Source organism: Tilletiopsis washingtonensis (assembly GCF_003144115.1).
Source record: "Tilletiopsis washingtonensis strain MCA 4186 unplaced genomic scaffold FA09scaffold_23, whole genome shotgun sequence".
NCBI classification, from domain to species: Eukaryota; Fungi; Basidiomycota; class Exobasidiomycetes; order Entylomatales; genus Tilletiopsis; species Tilletiopsis washingtonensis.
The window spans coordinates 347,147-369,101 of record NW_020312020.1 but is presented as its reverse complement, the minus strand read 5'-3'; the positions used below and the strand labels follow the sequence as shown (position 1 = coordinate 369,101).

At 70.3% G+C, this 21,955-nt stretch overlaps 6 protein-coding genes across 6 annotated transcripts; 1 reads left to right on the top strand and 5 right to left on the bottom strand.

The window, feature by feature from the left end:
- Nucleotides 1-204: 204 nt before the first annotated feature.
- On the bottom strand, nt 205-5,700 carry FA09DRAFT_332267 (hypothetical protein). Its single transcript, XM_025743389.1, has 2 exons — nt 5,308-5,700; nt 205-5,246 (listed from the first exon to the last, which is right to left on the bottom strand). The coding sequence occupies exons 1-2, from the start codon at nt 5,389-5,391 to the stop codon at nt 516-518; spliced, it is 4,815 nt and encodes a 1,604-aa protein (XP_025595658.1). The 5' UTR covers nt 5,392-5,700; the 3' UTR covers nt 205-515.
- An 85-nt stretch (nt 5,701-5,785) lies between these two features.
- Nucleotides 5,786-6,992, bottom strand: FA09DRAFT_149182 (hypothetical protein). The gene has a single exon (XM_025739174.1). It carries the CDS (start codon nt 6,630-6,632, stop codon nt 5,931-5,933), a length of 702 nt encoding a protein of 233 aa, XP_025595657.1. The 5' UTR covers nt 6,633-6,992; the 3' UTR covers nt 5,786-5,930.
- Nucleotides 6,735-10,619, bottom strand: FA09DRAFT_149178 (hypothetical protein). Its single transcript, XM_025739173.1, has 2 exons — nt 10,460-10,619; nt 6,735-10,157 (listed from the first exon to the last, which is right to left on the bottom strand). Exons 1-2 carry the CDS (start codon nt 10,545-10,547, stop codon nt 6,838-6,840), a joined length of 3,408 nt encoding a protein of 1,135 aa, XP_025595656.1. The 5' UTR covers nt 10,548-10,619; the 3' UTR covers nt 6,735-6,837.
- Nucleotides 10,620-11,183: 564 nt separating this feature from the next.
- Nucleotides 11,184-16,398, top strand: FA09DRAFT_322799 (hypothetical protein; the record flags this gene model as incomplete). Its single annotated transcript, XM_025741065.1, has 8 exons — nt 11,184-11,987; nt 12,159-12,310; nt 12,362-12,626; nt 12,680-12,941; nt 12,992-13,182; nt 13,237-13,446; nt 13,503-15,790; nt 15,844-16,398. The coding sequence occupies exons 1-8, from the start codon at nt 11,573-11,575 to the stop codon at nt 16,396-16,398; spliced, it is 4,338 nt and encodes a 1,445-aa protein (XP_025595655.1). The 5' UTR covers nt 11,184-11,572.
- Nucleotides 16,399-16,536: 138 nt separating this feature from the next.
- FA09DRAFT_301674 (hypothetical protein) lies at nt 16,537-17,758 on the bottom strand (the record flags this gene model as incomplete). The annotated part of the gene is made up of 2 exons (XM_025740372.1): nt 16,537-16,783; nt 16,845-17,758. Coding segments are annotated over 2 exons (1,161 nt in total), but the record flags the coding sequence as incomplete, so codon positions are not given.
- A 710-nt stretch (nt 17,759-18,468) lies between these two features.
- Nucleotides 18,469-20,471, bottom strand: FA09DRAFT_341291 (MFS general substrate transporter; the record flags this gene model as incomplete). Its single annotated transcript, XM_025744428.1, has 8 exons — nt 18,469-18,907; nt 18,988-19,111; nt 19,170-19,187; nt 19,247-19,347; nt 19,404-19,673; nt 19,738-19,753; nt 19,836-20,273; nt 20,327-20,471. 8 exons carry the CDS (start codon nt 20,469-20,471, stop codon nt 18,469-18,471), a joined length of 1,551 nt encoding a protein of 516 aa, XP_025595653.1.
- Between the last annotated feature and the right edge of the window lie 1,484 nt (nt 20,472-21,955).

Sequence of the window (21,955 nt, the reverse complement as noted above, 5' to 3'; positions counted from 1 at the left end):
GTCCGCTGCTGCACCTGCCGCTGCTGCAGACGCTGCTGCAGACGCTGCAGCGAAGGAAGTCATGTGCATGCTCCGGACGGGCGAATGGCTGCGCGCGGGCAAAGACACAGCGCGCCAGGCCCAGGTCGCCGCGCTGCGGCCGGGCGCGTGCACCGCCATCGGGCGCAGCCACCAGTCACCACGAGTGACCGCCGGCGAGAAAAAGAGAGGGCATGGCTGTTTCATTGGCTTGCAAGCGCGGCTTGAGCGCGCAGTGGCAGATCGTGAGGAGTGTATGGGGGGGAACAAGAGGGGTGGCACAGCGCACGCAGGCCCCGAGCCAGTCGGGCGCGGCGCGGCGAGGGAGTTGGGGCAAGGATACAAGGTGAAGCCGGGAGCATAGTGATATGGCAAAGCAGCGCGGCGCCGGGCAGTGGCGCGGCAGAAGACGAAGCGAGAACAAGACATGGGCACGGCACCGTGCGGCACCGGGCGGGCGTGAGGGAGGCCTCCAGACCAAGACGACAGCGAGGCGGCTACCAGGCGGCAGTGCGCGGCTGCGAACGCGAGGCGTAGCTGTGGTACGAGCCGAGGCTCTCCTCCTCGTCGCGCTCCTCACGCCGCTGGGCGCTCCAGCTGATGCTGCCCGTGGGCGTCTCGAGCTCGGGCGCCGCGGCGCACGTCTTGGTGGCGAGCGCGGCCGCCTGCGCGACGTTGGACTGGCTCGAGAGCAGGTAGCCCGAGAGGCCGCCCAGCGCACTCGTCAGGCCGCCGAGCGACATGCGCGCGAGCGCGCCGCCCATGAGCCCGCCGATGGGCGACGACATGGCTGCGATGCCGCCGTCCTCAACGCTGAGGATGCCCGTGGCGCCGCCGTAGACGTCCTGCTGGTGCGCAAACGCACTGCGCGCCACGGGCGGCCGTGCGCCGTGGGCGAGCGAGGCGCCGCTCGACACACGCATGCTGACGCGCGGCGAGCGGTCGTAGCTCTCGACGGACGTGCGCCGGTAGTCGATCGACGCCTGCGGGCTGTACTGGCTCGAGCTGTCGACGTACACCGGCGGCATCTCGAGCGCGGCGTCGGGCACGGGCAGCGCCGGCAGCGGCTCCTTGACGTCGAGGCTCATCAGGCCGAAGAAGTCCTCGGTGCTGCTGAGCTTGCGGCGGCGCGGCATGCGCTTGCGCATCTGCGAGCCCGGCGCGGCGGCGAAGCTGGCGGCCGAGGCGGCAGCACGGCGCGCCTCGAGCACGCGCTGCTTCTTGGCCTCCATGGCGGCGCTTGCCAGGCTGAAGGACCACTCGCGCACAAACTCGGGGCGCGTGGCGTCGCCCGCCGCCTCCTCGTCGTCCTCATCGAGCTCGTCCATCCAGTCGTCGGCGGCGAGCATCGCCGGCGTGTGCACCTCGTCGCTCTCGGGCGACGTGGACGTGCCCGGCGACGTGGGGCCGCGGCTGTCGAGCGACGACTGCGCGCTGTGCGGCAGCACCTTGCCCTCGACGGCGAGCACGGGAATGGTGCCGAACGTCGACTTGACCTGGCTCGAGTGGTCGAGCCCGGGCGTGGGCGGCACCGACGACTCGACGTTCGAAGCGCGGTTGGCCGCCTCGATGTCGTCGTCGTACTCCTCCTCGTCGCCGAAGCAGCCCGACTCGAGGTCGACGGGCTCGTCGTCCATGTACGACGAGGCGCGCGCCAGCGGCGTCTTGGCGTGGTCGCTCAGCGCCTCGAGGTCGTCCTGCTCCTCCTCGGTCTCGGCCAGCGGCTGCAGGCCGCCGGCGGCGGCCTCGAGCTCGGAGAGGAAGGCAAACTTGTCGGCGCTGTCGAGCGAGCGCGAGCCGTGCTCGTACTCGGACGGCACGACGCTCGAGGCGCCCGTGGCAATCGAGCCGCTGCCCATCGACGTGCTGCCCATGCTGCTGTCGTAGGCAAAGACGTGACGCTTGTTCCTGCTGCTGGGCGCCACGAAGCCGGAGAGGCTGTGCCGCTCGCTGCTGCTGCCGCTCGTGACGCTGCCCATGCTCGAGGCATGGCTGTCGTCGCCGCACTCGTTCGGCGAGGGCGGGTCGGCGGGGCTGGCAGCCGCCGCGGCGCGCTGCTCGTCCTGCTCCTGCAGCGCTGCGCGCAGCGACGAGGCCTCCTGCTGCGCCTTGAGGTGCTCCTTGCGCTCGTGCTCGAGGCTGCCGGCGAGGTTGAAGATCTGCTGGCGCATCTCCTTGAGCAGCTTGACGGCCTGCGGCGGCGGCGCAGCATCGCTGACGGGGAAGCCGCTGCCGCCGATGGCCGGCGAGAAGTAGCCGGGGCCGAGCACGGGGCTGGAGGAGCCCAGGGCAGGGCTGCGGAGCGCCGAGACGAGGTCGTGCGGGAGGCTGTCCTCGAAGGTGAGCTCCTCGCTGGCAGAGGCCGGCACCGTGAGGCCGGCCTCCTCGAGCTTGTGCGTGAGCACGCCGATGCGCAGCTTGGCCGTGGTGCGGAAGCGGCGCTCCTCGTCGAGCGCCGCACGCTCGGTGCGCAGCGACTTCTCGAGGTCGCTGCAGCGCGTGCGCCAGCCATCGACGTCTTCCTGGAGCATGTCGCGCTCGGCCTCGGCGTCCTCGAGGCGCTCGCTGGCCTCGTTGACTTGCCGCTGGACCTCGGCAAGCTGAGCGTGCCAGTCGGCCTCGCGGGCCTGCAGCGTCTGCTGTGCCGCCAGTGCACCGCTCTCGAGGTGCTCGATGCGCATGCCGAGCGTGCGCTTCTCCTCGGCGCTCCAGCGCTCGAGCTCGGCGTACTCGCGTGCGGCGCGCTCACTCTCCACGGCGAGCTCGCGGCCGAGACGGTCGGCCTGCTTGCGGCTGGCCTCGAGCAGCGCCGTCGTGCGGGCGTGCGCCGACTTGACCTCCTCGTACATGCCGTGCGACACGGCGCTGCTGCTGCTGCTGGGCATGCCGAAGGTGGCCTGGTGGGTGGCCAGCGGCGAAGAGGATGCGTTGGCATCGCCGACGGCGGCGGGTGCCGAGAGCGGCGTGGAGCTGGACGGCTTGTAGTGGATGCTGCTGCGGTTGCGCAGGCCGATGGGCGACGGCCCGTCGCGGCTGGTCGGCGAGGCGTGCGCCGAGGCGCTCTGCAGGTCGTCGCGCGATGTCGAGACGGACATGGACATGCTCTGGCGCTTGCTCGCGGCGTTAGGACCGGCGGACAACGACGTCGCGACGCTCGAGATGGAGCTGAGCGAGTCGCTGGCGCCCTGGTGGTGGGGGCCGGACGAGACGCTGCCGCTGCCGAGGCGCAGGGCACGCATGCCCTGGCGGACGCGCACGGGCGTGTCTGATGGCGGCGTGCTCGACTGCGGGTTCGGCACGGCAGATGCGGCCGGCAGCGAGGAGCGCCAGCTGCGCTTCATCTCGGGCGTGGCCACGGCGCCGTGCTGCTGGGCGTGCACGACGTTGGCGCGAGCCTCGGCGAGCTTCTGCCGTGCATCCACGAGCGAGACCTCGCGCGGCTTGGCGCTTGCAGGTGCCGCGGTCTCCGAGTCGCTCGACCGCCGCAGCGACGAGATCGGCGCCTCGGTCTGGGCCGGTGTGTCCTCGGCTGCCGCCTCGCCCTCCTCGCCCACGTCGGCGAGAGCAGCCAGCTGCGGCAGCGAGTTGCTGCTCGTCATGCCGCGGGGAGAGAGCAGCGTCGAAGCGGCGGCGGCGAGACCCATGTTGGAGCCGACGAAGAGGCTTGCCGGGCGGCTCTTGAGCTTGAGCGGCTTGGGCGTCAGCGAGCCGCGGCGATTCTGCTTGATCGTCTCGGCCTCGGCCTCCTTGCGCTGGCGCCGCTCGATGGCCTGGTCGAGGTCGAGCGACGGCCGCTCGCGCACAGGCGACAGTAGCGACGTGTCCTCCTCTTCCTCTTCCTCCTCGAGCAATGTGCCGAGGCCCTCGAGCTGCGAGGCGGCGTCGGGTGCGATGCGGATAGAGGTGGGTCGCGAGTTGGGCCCTGCGGCGGCGCTGACGCTCAGGGCCTCGACGACGTCGCCCGAGAGCGACAGCACGGCGGCGGGCGGCGCAAGGCTCAGGCGCGGCGCCAGTGGTGGCGGGCGCTCGGACGAGGTCGTCGTCTCGTTGGCCTCGAGCAGCGACACGCTGGCTCGCCGGTCCATGGCCTCGGAGCCGTGCACGTCGTCGAAGCTCGGCAGCTGCACGCTGCTCTGGCGCGAGTGGCGGCGATTTGAGCCTGCGGCATTGCTGGGACCGCTGGACGCCTGCGTCGATGCGGCTGCCGGGCGACTGCGGCCCTCGAGCTTCTCGAGCGCGGTGAGGCGGTCGCTGCCGTCGCTTGGCGCCGGCTCCTCGGCGCCCGTGGCGAACACGCGCCAGTCGAAGTCGTTGCGCGCGCCCGAGCGGCGCACACTGGCGCGCGAGCCGAGCATCCCGGGCACCGGGTCCGGCGAGCCGCCGAAGAGCACGCTGGCCGAGAGGATGCCGCTGTGCCGGTTGGTGCTGAAGCGACGGCTGCTGCGCTTTGTCGTCGCGTTGCTGAGCGCCGAGTCGGCCGAGGCCGCAGCGCCGATGCCCAGGCCGATGCCGCCCATGATCTCCATGCTCTCGCGGCGCGTGCTCACGCTGGTGCGCCGCGAGTGGCGGCTCGGCTTGCGCGCGTGCGACGAGGGCGTGGGCTGCACTGCCACGGGCGTCTGGGCGGGTGTGGACGAGTCGGCGCTGCACGACGTCTGCGGCGTGTTGAGCACCTCGGCGCTGAGCGGGCTGGGCACGCGCGGCGGGAAGCCGACGGCAGTGGGCTCGGCCAGCGAGGCGGTCTGCTGCGCGTCACTGACGCTGTCGCGGCGGTGCGGCGCAGCGGCCGGCGCGCCGAAGAGCAGGCTCGCCGGGCGGATGCCGGACCGTGATGCCGAGCGCGAGCCGCTGCGCGAGTGGCGGCGGCTGTGCGATGCGGAGGCGACAAAGGCCATGGTGCTGGTGGGGCGTGCGGCGGGCGCCGGCGCGGCGGCGGCAGCGCCCACCGACGACGGCCCGGCGAGCGAGATGGAGCCGTTGCGCGAATGGCCGCGCCCGTGGCCGGCACGCGACGAGGTGCGCGAGTGAGCCGGCGGCGGGCCGACGGACGTGCGCGCTGCCGGCTGCGACGAGATGGAGTAGCGCTCGAGCTGCGCGCTGACCTCGTCGGCGCGCGGCTCGGCGGCGCTGCTCACAATCGCCGCGTGGCTGCTGCCGGCAGCTGGCTGCGTGACGATGGAGATGCGCTTCTTCTCCATCTGCGCCTGCTTGGCGCGGTACGACTTGAGCTGCGCGGGCGAGGTGTCAGCGCTGCAGGCGCATCCTGCGATCCGCGCCGGCGGCACGCACCTTTTTGCGCGCGCTGATGATGCGCTGGTCGCGCTCGACGGCGCTCTCGGACGCGACGCCGGTGCGCGGCGAGCTCTGGTCCATGGCGGGCGCGAACGAGTGTGTGGCTGGAGGAGTAGAGCAGCAGCCAGCTGTGCGGCGTGGATGTCGCAAGCAGCAGAGGTGCCTCGGCGGCGCGGGCGGTGGCACGAGGCAGAGAAGAGAAGGTCGGAGAAAGCGAGAGTGGGCGTCGGCGAGAGGGCTACAGGGCAGGAGAGAGGCGCAGGCTGGACTGCGTACGGGCCACGGAGAGAGACGGGGCGAACTTGGAGGGCGGCCTTGGGAGCGAACTTGGGAGTGGATGGATGGAGGAAGCAAGAGGGAGAGGCGGGCGGGAGTGGTGAGGGCGTGGTGAGCGGCAGCGGCGGCGGCGGCGGCGGTGAGCGGTGGCCGCGGCAGCGTGTGCGAGGAGCGCGCGCAGCGCGGCGGCAGCGGCAGCAGCCGATGCAGTGCGCCGCGGCGGCGCGGCACCTTCTCCTCCGCCCAGCTGCAGGTGCAGGCATAGGGCCAGCGGCACACTGCTCGCCTTGCCTTGTCCTCCTGCGAGGGGCTGCAGCGGCGTGCCGCAACCGGCGGCGGCAGCCTCAGCACGCAGCGCGGCAGCCGCTCAGCGCGCACGCACACCGCCCGCGCGCCAATAGAATCAGAATGCGCGCGGCGGCGCTGGTGCTGCACCTCATCGCAGCCACATGACAGCGCCAGCCGCCAGCCCAGAGCGGCGCAGCCCCAGCAGAGCAGCAGAGGAGAGAGTGCCGCACCATCGCACTGCTCAGCTGCCCCTCTCCGCGAGCGCCGCTCCAGGCACCTTTCTGGCCCAGGGGCGCCGCCAGATTAATAAGGCCCTGGGCCGCGTCTTCTCTCATCTCTCTCTCAGATGAAGCACGCCCAAGGCCAGACCTCGCGGGGCGATGAGCTCGCGGGGCGATGGCCTCGACGCTCGACGACATCGCAGGCAGCAGCAGCTCATGCTCGACTGACGAGCGGACGCGACGCGTGAGGGAGAGTTGGCGGGCGGAGTGTGCGGAGGAGGCGCGCCGCTTTAGGCAGGTCTCTTGCGGCTGCGTCTCGGCGTCGCCGCGCAGGGCTGGCCCCGGCGGCGCCGCGTCTGCCGCTGCTGCTGTGGCTCTGGTGCTGTGGCGCTTTGCCGGTCTCACGGCATTCGCTGCCCGGCCCACAGTCCGCCGCCGCAGCCGGGTGGAGCAGCATCCACGCAAGACATCGGCGTCAGCAGAACACAAAGGCGGCGCCGCAGCGGCGTCCAAGAGCGAGATCGACGGCGCCCGCATCTGGACGGTAACGCCGGCTGCCCGGCGTCTGTCCCACGACAGTGCTCGACGTGGCTGCGGGGCGCAGTGAGACGCTGCACATGAGCCAATAGAATGTCAGGTGTCAGGCCTGCGCTCTGATTGCGCATGCCCCGCCCTGCCACAGCTGCGCCGCGCTTGCGAGACGTAAAATGGTATATCGTTTGCAGTCGTCGTCGCCGTCGCGTCACGCCGTGAGGCGCAGCGCATCGATGCCGGCGCCGCGGCGCACCTGGATGATGGCCACGAGCTCCTTGATGCACTCCTCAAGGATGACGACGTTGTCGAGCAGACACGAGAGGCTCTGCGCCTTGCGCGGCAGGCTGCTCTCGCCCGCCGCCTCGTCGACGCCCGGCAGCACGAAGCGCCCGCCGTCGTGGGTGCCCTCCTGCGCAAAGCGCGTGCGCTTGCCCGAGCCCGAGAGCGCACTCGTGGCGGGCGACGCCGCGGGACTCTTGAGCGCATCGCCCCACGAGCCCTGCGGATAGCGGGCCGCGCGCGCCTCGAGGAGTACGCCGGCAGTGTGCGTGTAGTGCTGCGCAAAGGGCATCACGGGCGCCGCAGCGGGCGAGGGCGCCCGCGCAGAGAGGTTTGGCGAGCTGGGCGCGCCCGTGGCTGAGGCGGCAGCCGCAGCCGCCGCAGCGGCCGCCAGGTTGATGCGTCCGCCGAACCAGCGTGCAAAGCCACTGGCGCGCTTGGGGTTCAGCAGCTCCGGCTCGGCCTCCGTCTCGCTGCCGGGCGTGCGCGGAGCGTCGCGCTGGCCGACCGAGGCCGTGGCGCTGGGCGGCAGCGGCAGCGACGTGTTCGAGAGCTCCTCCTTCTCGAGCTGCACGCCGAGACTCTCCCACAGCCTGCGCTCGTCACGCAGGCCCGCCGGCACGCTGGCGCTCGGCATCGCCTCGCTCTTCTCGGACAGGCCGTCCAGGCCGGCGGTCAGCGAGTCAGGCGCGATGGCGTCGCTGAGATTGTCGACGTAGGTCAGGCCGCGCCGGCGCTCGGCGAGCAGCGCGTCGAAGCCGGGCACCGTGGCGCGGTAGTAGGACACCTGCGACACGAGTGAGCGCAGCAGGGCGAGCACCACAGGTGCCGAGCGCTTGCCGGCTGCGGGCGCGCTCGAGTCGACACGCTCCTGCCGCGAGGTCCAGTCGGTGCCGCGGCCCCAGAACGAGGCCAGCTGCGCCAGCTCGTGCTCCTCCTCGTCGCCGGACGAGTCGTCGTCGGAGTCGCCGTCGGAGCGGCTCGACGTGCCCGAAGTGCTGCGCGTCATCGAGGCGCCTGTCGGCGGGCGTGCAGCGTCGCCCTGGGCCTCTGCGTCCGGGCCCAGCTCGACGCCGCGTTCGAAGACGAGCCAGCCCTCGAGGCTGCGATACGGGCACAGCGCGAGGCTGGCCAGCACGCCGGTCAGCGCCACGTTGACGGCGGGCGTGTGCTGGAAGAAACGAGAGAGCACGTGCAGCAGTGCCTGCAGCACCCGGTCGGGCGGCGCAAGACGGTGCGGGAAGGGCGCAGAGGTGGCAGCCTCTGCCTGAAGGTCCGAGATCTCCTGCCACGGCGACGGCGGCTCGCTCGTGGAGAGAGAGCTGGCGCGCAGGCGTAAGGGTTCGGAGACGCCCGCAGGGCTGCGCTTCGCGCTCGCAGCCTCGAATGCGCGAACGCCGTCGATGTACGTGCTCTCGCGGACAAGAGCGTCCTCTGCGTCTTGAAGGTATTGCGAGTAGCTGTGCGTCCAGGCGGTGCGCTTCGACGACGCCGCACTCCCTGAGCCGTGTTCGATGACCGACGCGAGCGACAGAAAGATGTCGAGCTCGTGCATGTGCTGCGCGATGCTCAGGCCGGGCCGCGGCGTCGCTGCGAGCTCCACGTCCGAGGAATCGTCGTCGAGATCGTCCTCCGGTAGTGCCTCGGGGAAGGGAAAGGGGAACGCAGTGGCGTGGTCATCCGGCTCGGCCGAGAGGAAGCCCTCTATGGTGAAGCGGCCGTGGCGAGAGAGCAGCGTCGAGGTCAGTCTGAGCGCCGCTGCCGTCGTGGCGGCGCGCTTGTCCGCAGAGAGGTTATCGACGATGAAGTCGCGCAGATCGTAGCGGTCGTCGCCGCTCGCTGCGCCGGTGGACATGGTGCTCCCGCGCCGGCCGTGGCCGTCCAGCGCATAGCTCTTGCGTCGTGCCCGCCGCCGCGCAGTCGCGGAGCCGCCGAGCGTCAGCACGTTGTCTGCCAGGCGTCCGGTGGAGCCCTCGGCGTCGCTGTCGCCGACAAGCCAGCCGATGATGAGGTCTGCGAGCGGGCCGTCGTCGTCGATGGCGTTCAGCAGCACATCGAGATAGCTCAGGACCGCCACTGCGCTGCCGTCAGCGTCGGTGCACTCGAGCAGTGTCGGGCTGAGCAGGTTGCACAGGAAGCTCTTGCGCACCGCGTCGGCCAGCCGTGTCTTGAGTGCCCGTGCCGTGCGTGCCAGCTCGGCATCTGCACCCAATGACGCAGCGTGCGCAGTGCGCAGAATGTGCTGCACAAAGCCGAGCAGCTCGGTGAGCGTGCGCAGGTGCGTCTGCACCTCTGGCGATGTCGACTCGACGAGGTCGCCGTCGCGCACGCGATTGGCGTCACGCATCTGCTCGTCGCTGCCCAGGCCCAGTCCCAGGCTCATCTCGGCGCCGAGCATGCTCGAGCCGGCGTCGCTCTGCTCGCCGCCGGGCCCGGGCTCCTTGATGCAGATGCGAGGCGGCAGCAGGCCGTACACCGCGCCGAGGCCGGCGCCCAGCACATCGGCAAAGTCTCCCTCCAGAATGTACGCAGCCAGGGCCCGGCCGAGCACCGCTTCTGACTCGTCCTCCGCCTCGACACGCTCGGCGTTGGGGTTAACACGTCGCCGCCGCAGGTTGTGCGTCGGTGCAAATGCGCGCGAGAAGAGGAAGAAGAGGCCGGAGCGGGCAAGCTCGCCGGTCTGCTCCTCGCGATGGGCGTAGCGCAGCAGGTTCGAGAGCAGAGCAAAGTCGTAGCCCGTGCGTGCCGGCGGCGGCGTCGAGGCGCGCGGAGCCTTGGCGTCGTCGGCGACGTCTGTGGCACGTACAGTCTCTGCGCTGGCGGTGCTCTCAGCCGGACTCGCCGGCCGCGCCGGCACCGCAGCGTCTGCCCTCGCCGAGGAAGGCGCCGCGCGCTTCTCGCGAAAGAAGACCGGCAGCAGCTCGGGCGTGTTGCGCAGGCGACTCGCGACCTTGCACAGCAGCTCCACCAGTGCCCGCTCTTCGGCGCTGCCCGCCTTGACTGCGACGGGCGCGCTCTCCTCGTCGTCGCTTGAGCTGCTCTCGTCGGACTGCGTGTCCTCGCGCCGCGGGCCGCGCTGCGCATCGCCGGTGCAGATGCGGATCAGGCGGGCCAGCGGCGCGTGCAGGCGCGGCGAGGCAAGGAACGCGGCCGGCAGCTCGCCGCAGAGGCGCGAGAAGAACTGCACCGTCTCGGCCAGTGCGCCGGGCGGCTGGTCGGCCGCGGTGAGCTGGACCAGCACATGGAAGACTGCGGCCAATGTCAGCAAGGTGCTCGGCTGCGGGCCGCTCTGCTGCCATCGCCTCTCTGCTGCCCATTGATCTGCTATCGTGCCGCTCTGCTGCGAGCGCTCTGCTGCGAGCGCCGCTCGGCTGCGGGTGTGACTCTGCTGCAATCGCCTCTAGACCTCATGCGCTGTCCTGCTGCAAGCTCTTGCTTGTGCTGCGAGCGTCATCGCGCCTGTGCCCAATCGCCCATCTCCTGTGATCACTTTCCCTGCCGCAGTCGCCTCACTGCCGCGCTTGCTTCTCCAATGCCCTGCGCCCACTCACCGTTCTCGTCGAGCGCCCACGTGAGGCCCTCGGCGCTCGCATCGTCGCCCTCGGCCTGGTCGAGCAGCTCGTCGCCGAGGCTGCGCATGCGGCGCGGCACGTCGCTGCGCCCGACGCCGTGGTGCAGCGCGGCCTGGTGCGGCTGGCGCAGCTCGGCGGCCAGCACGCGCCAGTGGCGCGCCAGGCGCTCGAGCGGCGGCGCCGGCGGCAGCACGGCGCCGCGCGGCACGCCGCTGACCCGGCGCAGGCGCGAGATGTAGTCCATGCCGGGCGGTGCTCAACGCCAGGAGGCGTCGGGTCGGCCCCGAGCAGCAGGCGCAGCGCGCACGGCGCCGGCGGGCGGCAGGCGGACGAGCGCTGGGAGAGGGACGGCGGGCGCCGAGAGCACTGCAGAGACGGAGACGGTGTTGGTGACGGTGACGCGGACGGTGACGAGACGGGCGCTGTGGTCGGGAAGGTGCAATGCACCCTCACAGGTGCGGCGCGCGCCAGCGGGCAGGGGGGTGGGAGCTCGGAGGCGCGCCTCGCCTGTGGCTTGTTCCCACGCTCGCCGTCGTCGCTCGAGCACCTTCTGGGCGCCGTGCGCTGCCGCACAGCGATGTGGTATTCATGGCAATATCTGAAGCTCTCTGCAACGTAGCCTCTGCTGATGCGTCGCTGGAGCAGGTGCTTGCAGGACGCCTGGATGGCAGCAGGTGTCTTTGTGTTGGAAGCAGAGATGGATCGCCGCATCCGCACAGGCCACCACCGAGGCGTGCGACGTCACGTGCATGCGCCGCCCAGCAGCGGGGTGCGCTGGCAGCGGAGGGCAGCGGCGCCTTCCTTCTCGCCCACCATCCCCCTCCGGCGCACAGACGGTGCCTCAACACGACAGGCTTCCTGCTTCGCTCGCTCCTCTCCTCTCTGACGCTCCGTCGCGCATCCGCCCAGCGCGCCGTCTCGCCCGTTGCGCCGCCCTGGCGCCTCGGCGGCCCGCGCGTCGCCCCTCTCCTCTCGCCTCTGATCGGGCACACAACTCTCGAGGGCCAGCTTCGCATACCGCCAGTGGTGCAGGCCAGCTGGCACTGCTTGCTCGAAATCAGTCGCCTCCCGGCCTAGCGTGGCCCGCGCGCCATGGCGTCGGCGGCACCAGCGCCCGATGCCGAGGCCGACGAGCGGCCGCTGCTGCCGCCGGCCAGCCCGCGGGCGCCCGAGCTGCTGCTCGACGACGACGGCGCGCCGCTCGACTCGTCGCCCGAGCATTCGCCCGACGGCCTGCTCGAGGCTGCCAGCGTCGCGCCCCCGCTGGAGCACGAGGACGCCGCGTTTGCCGCGCAGGAACAGCTGCCGGGCGACGGTGACTTCGAGCCGCTGCCCATGTCCGGCGGCGCGCTCGGCGTCACGGCCGCCGCCGGCGACGAGGCCAGCGAGGGCACGCTGGCCGCGCACGGCAGCTCGGACCTGAGCGAGGCGCTCGTCTCGGGGCCCGGCGCGCCCGACGGCGGCCAGATGGAGCTCACGTCACAGCCGCCCGAGCCCGAGCCGATCGGCAGCGCTGCCGCGTCCGCCGCGCCGGCGCCCACCGCACCGCCGGAGGAGGCCGCGGCCATGGCATCGCCGCAGCAGCCTGCGGCGCCGCAGGTCGCGCAGCAGCCAGCCAGCGCCTGGCGCCACGAGCCGGGCCGCGTGATGAACTTCCGCCTCTGGGGGCGCGGCGCCGGCGCGGCGGGCACGGGCAGCGCCGTGCAGCAGGCTCAGCAGCAGGCACAGCAGAGCCTCGCGATGCAGCAGACGGGCGGCGCACAGGGCGTGCAGGATGCCGGCTCGGCGGTGGCCAACCTGCGCGCCATGCAGGCCGCCAACCGAATGCGGGTGAGCGAGGCAGCCGTGCGTCGCGCTGTGCGCCTCTGACATCCCGCGCAGCCAAAGCAGTATGCCTTCGACGGCAAGGCCGACGCCGACGAGCTGCCGCGCGAGATCGACGAGTTCTACTCGTACGTCGAGGCGCCGCAGATTGCCGAGAACCGCGCGGCGTGGGAGGAGTGGTGCGAGACGGGCGGCGCGCCGAGCGCGGCGCAGGGCGAGGGCGAGTCGGACGAGCGCAAGCCGCGCGAGAGCGAGCCCGATGGCGGAGCGCTCGGCCTTGGTCTTGGCCCGGGGACAGCGAGCGGGAAAGCGAGCCCATCTGGTGAGTAGCGAACAGGTCTCCGCGCTGCTGCCGTACTGATGCGCCCGCTGCAGAGTGGACATCGCAGCCCTCCTCCTCGCGGCGCCGTGCCATCTCGCTGCTCCTCTCGCAGCTCGAGGTGCGCGACCCTGCGACGCGCCAGCGCGCCAGCCGCGCGCTCCTCTACCTACTGCAGGGCGCCTTTGCCGACACGAGCGGCACCGAGCACCAGCTGCAGTGGATGGGGCAGAACGCGCGCATGGTGCGGAATCTCGGCGGCGTCGAGATGATCTACGGCGCGCTGCGGCTCGCTGGCTGGAAGCATGACTGGCTCAGGTGCGTGCCGATGTGAGGGCGGCAAGAGCCGCTGCTGATGCCTCTCGCAGCGCCTTGCCAGACCACATTCTGTCGTCGACCGTGCCGGCACCCGGCGAGCCGCCCGTCGAGCCGCTGCTCACGCCGCAGGCCAAGCTGGACTACCTCGACGAGATCAACCTCGAGCTCGCGCTGCACTTTGCGCAGCTCTACATTCTCGTCGAGACGGCACGCGGCGAGGAGGAGTGGGGCGACGAGCTGAGTACGTGTCTCTGCTCTGCGAAGCTCATCTCGGCGGTTGCTGACTTGCGCACAGTGAGCCTGGACCCGCCGATGCCCATCTACCTCTTCGGCCTCGTGGCCAGCCTGCGCGAGAAGAACGCCAAGGGCTATCCGGTCAAGAAGCTGCTGCTGCTGCTGTGGAAGTCGATCCTGTGCTGCATGGGCGGCTCGGCCGACATTGACCGCTGCAAGAAGCTCGCACGCGAGCTGGAGGGCCTGCGCGATGCAGTGCAGCCGGCACCGCGTGAGCAAAGTAGCCCCATGCCCATGCACAGCCGGAGCTGACTAGATCTGCTGCAGGGCTGTCGACCAAGGCCACGCCGCTCGACTTCCAGGCCTTCCAAGAAGAGATCACGGTCAAGTACCCCACCTTCGAGCAGCCGCGGCGCGCACCTGGCGAGCTGCCGACGGACAAGATTGCCTCGGCCGTGTCGCCGATACCTGTGCGGCGGCCGCTCGGCCAGGCCGACAGCAGCTTGACCTCAGCGAATGGCGCGAATGGCAGCGCCCCAGGTGCCCCCGGAAATGGGCCGTTCCCGGGCACGCCTGCGCCCTCGCCTCCGCCATCGCCGAAGCCGAACAAGCAAAAGTACCAGACGGATCAGAACCGGCCGTTCGTCTTTCCGTACTCGCGCTCCGTGCAGGGCGCACGTCTGGTGCCATTCAGCATCGACGAGGCCGGGCGGCTGTTCCGGGAGAACATGCACGTCAGCCTTGAGCTCTGGCAGACGTGGCGCCTGCGCGAGCAGTGCATCCACGAGGAGAGCGGCGTCGGCAGCAACCCGGACGGGCAGCGCGTCGGGCTCGGCGTTGCGCCAGCTCGCTCCACGCCGCCGCGGAAAGGCAGCAGCGACTCGTCGGGCGCCAGCGGAGGCGCCGGACCATCGCTGCTGACACACGGCGCTGCGGCGCTGAGTCCGCTGTCCCGCCTCGACCGGACGGGCGACGACGGCTCGTCGGGCAGCGGCAGTCGGAGCCCGAGCTCCGTCGGCGCGCCGCTGTCGCACACCACCGAGCGCTCGCGCCGCGCCGGCCCGAACGGCTTCAAGCTGCGCGGCGAGCCGACGCTGGAGCGCCTGCAAGAGCTCGAGAGTGACATCGAAGCTGAGCTCACGCGTGCCGAGGCCGACCACATGCTGGCCGTGCTCGACAATCCGCGCTACATGGCGAATGTCGCATCGCTGCGGCAGCAGCGTGCCGACACGCGCCGCCTGCAGCGCGTCGATGCCTTCTACCGCGCCGTGCTGCCGCAGCTGCAGAACGGCGTCGTCGTGCTGCTCAAGCTGCTCCTGGCGACCGTCACGCAGCAAAGCAGCACGAACAGCCCGCACGCCCAGGCCGTCGCCGAGGGCATGGCGCCCGACGACACGCCGCCGCCCACGCTCGAGGACATCGATATTGTCCGGCACCGCGAGATCACGTCGAAGGCCGTCAGCGCGATCCTGCTGCTGTGCCTGCAGTGGTTCAAGGCGTCGCACGCGATGAAGTTCCACTATCTCAGCCAGCTCCTCGTCGACTCGAACTGCCTGCTGCTCATCCTCAAGATGTTCGGGCTGCAGGAGGTCGGCAACACGGTGCGCGCGCAGAACGAGGCGCCCAACTTCAACTTCTTCCGCTACTGCGAGCTCAACTGCGGCCAGGAGATGCGGCAGCCGCAGCCGGAGGACGCGCTGCCCGGTCCGCAGTACGGCATCGGCCTCGGCGGCCGCGCCGGCAGCCCGCCGCCGCTCGGCGGCGTCGCCAACCTGGGCGTCAAGGGCGAGGAGATCGAGTACGTGACGAACTTCTCGTTCCGCAATCTCTTCAGCGCGCTGCACTTTACGCGCATCCTGCAGAAGCTCACGAAGCGCAAGGTGCACCGCGTGCTGCTGCTCGTGCAGTACAAGTCGAGTGCAATTCTCAAGCGCACGCTCAAGGTGCCGCACCCGGCGCTGCAGCGCTACGCGCTCAAGGTGATCAAGAGCCAGGTGCCGTTCTGCGGGCGCAAGTGGCGCCAGAGCAACATGAAGGTCATCACGGCGATCTACCTCAACCTGCGGCCGGACCTGCGCGAAGACTGGCTGTCCGGCGGCGACGTCGATGCCGAGGTCGAGGAGAGCCTGCCGCAGGAGCAGGCGCTGCGCGGCCTCGTCAAGTACTACAACGCCTCGCGCTTCAGCCCGCCAGTGGCCGCTGGGCCGCCGTCTGCCGGCCAGGGCCACGGGCATCGGCGCTCGCTCAGCACCAATCTCGCCGAGGGCCTGCCGCAGGCTGCGCCCGGCCAGGAAGGCGGCGCCGGCGGGCTCGGCCAGGGCGCCGGCGCCGCAAACGGCCTGCACCCGCCCATGTCGCCCGGCCGGCAGATGGCGAGCTTCTTCGAGACGGACATTCTGCCGCCGCTGCGGCGCAACGCCGAGGGCGCGGCCACGAGCCTGCGCTACTCGCTGCCCGACGAGCTGCTCGACGGCTACCTCGACGAGTACGACGACGTGCTCAGCGAGGTGTTCGGCGGCGAGGGCACGCTTGGCGACGGCTGGAGCAGCGGCAAGTGGGGCCTCACGCAGGACGGCTCGCAGACGGCGTGGGCCCGCCTGGGCGAGATCCTCGGCGTGAGTAGTGTGCGAGGTGGTGCGGGGAGCAGTGCTGACGCTTCCTGCAGGAGGCTGAGTCGATCTCGGACTCGGAGAGCGTGGGCACGATCGACCTCCACATGGAGGGCTCCGGCGCAGCAGAAGGCGCCAGCGAGGACGACCTCAGCGCGCCGCCGCCGCCGGAAGGCGCGCAGTCGTGGGAGAACCTGAGCCCCAAGGAGATGCGCTTCCTGGCGGCGGGGCCGGGCTCGCCCGCGGCGCGCCGGCGCTCGTCGAGCAGCGCCGGCAGCGGCCCGCTGAGCCGCTCCAACTCCGACTCGGCGCCGCTGCGCCCGGTGCTGTCGTTCGGGCCCGAGCTGCTCGAGGACGAGGTGATCCAGGACGACGACGAGGGCGAGCAGGTCGCAGAGGAGCCGCCCGTAAAGCCGCAGGCGGGCGGCATCGACGAGGTGCGTCGCGTGTCCTTCTGCATGCTGCGTCCGCTGACACTCCGGCATCACTCCAGGTCGAGCACATTTGGGCGGTCTAAGGGCTGGCGAGCAATGCACACTTGCCTGCTCAGCTGTGCTGTGTGCTGCTGCGTGCGGCGAGACAAGGGTATCATGATTTTTGTACAGCACCCCTAAGCGGCCTCTGCCTTGACGTCGGGTGCTTGCCACGCGGCTGTCTGCGCCTTGCCGCTGACCTCCTGCTCGTTGTCGAGCGCGAAGGAGATGATGGCGGCGGCGCCTGGCAGCGTGTGAGCGCGGCGAGGCTAGCAGGAACACTACGCGAGACTCACGAAGGCCCAGCGTCACGTAGCCCGGCGAGAAGCGCGTGAACATCGTCGTGTGCGCGTCGACCTCGTCGGCGGCGCCGCTCTCCTCGACGGCCTCGAAGCAGTCGGCCACGGGCGACGCGGCGGGCGGCAGCACGATGAAGGTGCGCTTGTCGCGCGCTCCGCTCGCGGGCGGCAGGCGGTTGTACAACGCCCTGAAGAACAGCTGGGGCTGTTCGACAAGCCGCTCTAGCCTGCAACAGCAGCAGCAGTCAGCCAGAAAGCAAGCGGAAGCACACCGGCTTCTCGACGCACCGTGCCTTTTGGCCCTCCTCGTCCCACAGGTTGCCGACATACAGCATGTGCTCCTTCAGATAGTCGTAGCCGCCGCCGTACCACATGCCGGCGGTCGCGCCGCCCGCCGCGAGCGCCACGGCGCTGCCCGCCAGCAGCGCCGTGGACCAGCCCGATGCGGCCTTCTTCTGTTCCTGCGGCGGCGTGTCCTTGACCTTGCGCGCCGAGGAGCTAGCGGCGGCGGCCTGCGACGCGCCCCAGAAGCCCAGGCTGGCGCCCAGCGGCGCCAGCTGCGAGCCGATGCTGTGCGCCGTCTTGAGGTAGCTGCCGTACTTGCTTGCCGCGTTGGCAAACGTCTTTGGGTGTACGCCGTAGTAGGGCGTGTCAAAGGCGACGACGCCGCAGATGCGCGGCCACAGCTGGTCGTGGCGGTGCGGGCCCGGCGGCGCCGAGCTGGCCGAGCTGACGGCGGCGTCGACGGCGATGAGGCCGCCCATTGAGTGCCCGCAGAGGATGAGGCGTACCGAGCCGGCGCCCAGCCCGCGCCCGGAGCGCGCTGCCGGCACCTCGACGCCCGCCGCGTCGACCGCCGGCTTGCACTCGAGCTCCACGGTGCGTGTCGTGAGCCACTCGAGCAGCGCGTCCGAGGCGCGCGCCAGCGAGCCGCGCGTGTCGTACGTCGGGTAGATCTCAGACGCGACGGCGACGTGCGGGTGCGAGGCCTGCAGCATGTGTGCCAGGCGTGCGGGAAAGTCGCCGAACGTCGACGTCGCCGAGCCCTTGAAGCTGGTGAAGCAGGTCAGAGGCAGGGCGCTCTGTGCCGCCGCAGCGGACTCACCCGTGGATCCAGACCAGCAGCAGGACGCCGATGCGCGGCGTGCGCGGCTCGTCGTCGTCCGAGCCGGAGCTGCTGCCGCCGCCGAGGTGCTTCTCATCGACACTGTCGGCGTCGCCGTCCCAGTGCGCCTCAGGCGGACGCTGGTCGTGTGGCGCACCCGGCGGCGCTGCGCTGCTCGAGGCCGCGGCAGACATGGCGCGGACCCGAGCGAGCGCGGCTGCGGGCTGCGCTGTGCGAGGTGCCCGAGTGTCTAGGCCGGGCCACGGCAGCTGCTGCGCACTGTCGAGGGTCAGGCCTGCAGCTGGCCCGGGCAGTGGCTGAGCCGCGCTGCAGAGGCCGGCCGGTGAGCTGTTGGCTGAGGGAGGTGCAGAGAGCTGGAGCAGGTGCAGAGAGCTGGAGCAGGTGCAGAGAGCTGGAGAAGGTGCAATGAAGGGCCGGAATAGGCGAAGTGGACGGTGTCAGTGAGCAGGAGGGGAGCAGGACGATGTGGTCGAAGGGCAAGCGGCGCGCGGCGGCGGCGCACGGACGGCGGCGCACGATGCCTTTGCTCCCACGGCCTCCGGCAGCTCGCGCCATGGCACGCATCCCTCCGCACCTCGCGACACACGCAGCTCGGCTCACACGGAAGGTGTGCCACAATGAAGGCAGCACGGGCATACCCGGTAGTGCTACAAGCAGCAGAGCACCGCGAAGACAGATGGATTGCAAGACGAGGTATATAGGAAGAGCGACAGCAGACGCGCATGTGCAAGCATTCGGCGCGACACCTCCTCGTCCGAGCCGCGAGCCGGAGCCCTTGATGTCTGGCTAGCGCGACGCCTTCTCGTCAGACTCGCGAACCGGTGCAGCCTCGCTGTCGGCTGCAGCATCCTTGAGGCCCATGAGGCTCATGTCGTAGCCGTGCTCGGCCAGGTACGCCTCAAACTCGGCATCGAGGCGCGCCATGCCGTCGTGCGTCACCGGAGGGATGAAGAGATACACGATCGCGGCCGAGACGAGGGCGAGGCCCGCTCCAATGTAGAAAGGCGTCTCGTAAGCAATATCCGCATCCGTGTTCCCTCCGGAGACGGACGACTGGATAGCCGTGAAGGCATACGTGCCCGTGAAGGCGCCAACCTTGCCAATGGCGGCAGCGATGCCGTAGAACTGGCCGCGGACCGCAGTGGGAGCCACGGCCTTGCTTGCGAGCAGGCCGAGGTTGTTGCCCGGACCCGCCTCTCCGGCGGCGACGAAGCAGCCGTAGAGACTGCGCAAGGGAAAGGGGAGTGTCAGCGAAGGGCACGAGATCCGCGCGACGCGGCCCGCGGTCCTGGCACGCTTTTTTACATTATGATGCCGGCGAGGTTGTTACGCAGATGCGGGAAGCCGCCGGCGAGGCCGAAGCCAAAGGCGGCCTGCACGAGCAGCGCTGTGATGAAGGTGTACTTGGGGCCGAGGCGGTCGCTCACGTCTGCACGGCGCGTCAGCGCGTCGCGGCGATGGTCATGCTACCCGCGCATCCTACTCACAGGCGCCAATCAGGGTCCCTGCGAAAAGCTTTTGATCAGAGACGTAGCAGGATCGATCCTGCACAGGATGTGCTCACCTGGGATGTAGAAAAGGTTGATGACGACGCTCCACCAAAGAGATTTCTGCAGGGAGTCCCCCACGAGGCCCGAGAGGAAGAGACTGCTAAGCAAACCTGCCCTGGAAGGTCCCTGTCAGCTTTCTGAGGCTCTCAGACGCTCCGGAATGTGGAGTACGGGTAGGAAACCCAGTCGTAACAGAACCAGGCAATCGAGACAGCGGTGAGGCGGACCCAGTACTTGCGAAGGATGAGCCCCCAAGGCAGCTTGTGGCGGATCGCGCCGCGTTTGTACTGCGCGGGCTCCTGCATCCGGAAGCGGAAAAATAGCACGAGTGCCGGCGGGATGGCGCCGAGGCCGAGAGTGAGGCGCCACACCCAGACCAGGTGGCGCTCGCCGAAGATTTCGAGGAGAATCGCGGTGACGAGGGGCGCGATGACGAAGCCGCTGCGCGTCGGGGGATGGTGAGCTCACGCGCTTGCGCTGCCGCACCGTTTCTCGACATTCTCACAAGTCAATGGCCGTGTCTACACAGCGGCAACAGTGGAATCGTCAGCGTGTGTAATCTGGCGCCGTATAGGTCCGTCGGCCTCCCCGAGCTCGACTCACTGGTAGCCAGAATGAACAGCGACTGCGTGCGCTTGGGGTTCACGCCCTTGGCCTCGGTCGACTCGGCCGAGGCGACTGAGCCCGACGGATACTCGCCGCCGATGCCGATGCCGAGGAGGAAGCGGTAGGCCTGCAGCGCGGCAAAGAGGCCGCCCGTGCTGCCGCCCGCGCCCCACGCGCCGGCGATGAGAATCGAGAAGAGCGTGAGCCAGAGCGAGCAGAAGATCATGCCGAACTTGCGGCCAATGCGGTCGCTCAGGACGCCAAAGACGAGCATGCCGACCACTGTTCCAGCGAACGCCAGCGAGCTGAAGAGCGACGCCGCCTGCGAGACGTGCGGGTAGTCGGCGTAGATGCGGCGCAGCATCGTGTTGACGGGGCCGGCACTGGCATTGATGTAGCCGTCGCTGAAGAGGGCAGTGCCGCAGGCGAAGATCACTGGGGCGTGGGGGTCAACGAGATGCCAAGACACGGGCCATCCCTGCGCTCACTCGCAACAGGGCCGAGCTCGCCGAGCTTGCGCTTGCGCGGCGCCTGCACGTCGAGCTCCGAGTCGCTGCGCGACGTCACGACGGGCTTCTCCTCGATGGGCGAGGGATGCTCGGCCGTCGGCGTGATGACGTCTGCGGCCGACATGGCGGGAGTGCTTCTGAGCTCGGCGCGCGTGGCTCGGCGTGGCGGGTGACAGGTGCGGTTCTCGGCTCGGCGAGTCTGGCTGCGTGTGGCGCCCAGACGTTGCGAGCTTTTGACTTTGCGAGACGGCTGTCGCGTGCTGGAAGTGTGCGGGCGTGTACTTGAGGTGTGCTAGACGAGGCTAGGCAGCGGATGGGGGAGGGAAGGACGTAGTGCGCCACTCGCACCTGGGGTTTTGAGCACATGCGCGCGCACCGCACGCGAGAGGAACGCGGCGCCGAGGGGCTCGCCGCTAATCTTGATCCTGCGCGAGCGGACACTCCTCGCGTGCATACTTCGCAAGTGAGTGGTGCCACATCCTCTCGCACACACGGCTCGCCCCTCGCTCTCGTCCCGCGAGGGACGAGAGACAACGTGCACGCCTCGGGCCCCGACCGCTGCGTCCACGGCCGGCGCTAGCCTGGCCGCCAGGCACCGCGTCTCACAGCCTGAGCGCAGCATTCAGCGTCGCAGCATGCACCGCGGCAGCGCATGGACGGCGGAGCGTCGCTCGGCAACAGAGCAGCCGCTCAGGCAGAACGCCGGCCGCATCTCTGCGGCGAGAGGGGCTGCGCTGCGCTGATGGCGGATGGTGTGGCAAGGCGAAGGTCCGACGCACTAGCGCGGCGCGCCAAAATTGGCGCGAGGCCACTCTGACTCAAGCCGCCGGCAGCAGCGCGGCCGCGGCCGGCCGGCCGCCGGCACGACGAGCTCGGGCAGCTGCTGCCCTCTCCAGCCTCGGCCGCCGCTCCGCCCGCTCGCCGCGCTCCTCGCCCACGCACGTGCGCACATTCGGCCTCGTCTCATGCCGCCCGGCACCGCGGCCAGCACATGCAGCATGCAGGCTTGACGTAAGCCGCTCCCTGTGACAGCGTTCAGCGCCGTCAGTGCCGCTCGGCTGGGCCAGACAGCAGCGGCCAGTCCTGTTCCCACGCTCGCGCTTCCCCGCCGTTTGCACTCCCCGAGGCGGGTCGTGGCCAAGGCAGGTCTGGATCCGAGCTGGCTCTGCGTCAGGATCTCCGCATCGTCTCGGCCATGCCTCTTCACCCGCTTTCAGCGCTTTCAGCGACCTCGCGGCACCAAGCTCCGCCACAGGGTTGCACGTTCGTCCAGACCTCGGCGCACGCACGACGGACAACCTCATGCCCTCTGTGAGCCCGGGGGCCTTCAGCAGCAGCGTAGCAGCCGACCCAAGCACAGGGAGAGAGCATGGTGAGGGGACGTGCTCATCTGCTGCTCGCCATCTGGCTCCGAGTGATGGACAGGGCCGGAATGCTCGCGCACGATGACGAGCTCTCCCGAGGCTCGACCCCTGAGCGCTGGACGGCGTCAGGCTGGCGGGAGAGGGCCAGCGGGCCGCATGTCCTCCCCTCTTCTTCCGCCACCTTCACATCCTCTCTTCATCTTCGAATGCAGACCCTCAGCTGTCCCTCGTCGCCTGCCGCCAG

Excerpts from the sequence above, each read along its gene's own strand:
- FA09DRAFT_332267 (XM_025743389.1), bottom strand. The coding sequence starts at position 5,391 with ATGGACCAGAGCTCGCCGCGCACCGGCGTCGCGTCCGAGAGCGCCGTC. Across the intron at positions 5,247-5,307 it reads TCATCAGCGCGCGCAAAAAG|CTCAAGTCGTACCGCGCCAA; the intron begins GTGCGTGCCGCC and ends TCGCCCGCGCAG.
- FA09DRAFT_149178 (XM_025739173.1), bottom strand. The coding sequence starts at position 10,547 with ATGCGCAGCCTCGGCGACGAGCTGCTCGACCAGGCCGAGGGCGACGAT. Across the intron at positions 10,158-10,459 it reads GTGGGCGCTCGACGAGAACG|TCTTCCATGTGCTGGTCCAG; the intron begins GTGAGTGGGCGC and ends CATTGGCCGCAG.
- FA09DRAFT_149182 (XM_025739174.1), bottom strand. The coding sequence starts at position 6,632 with ATGCGGGCGCCGTCGATCTCGCTCTTGGACGCCGCTGCGGCGCCGCCT.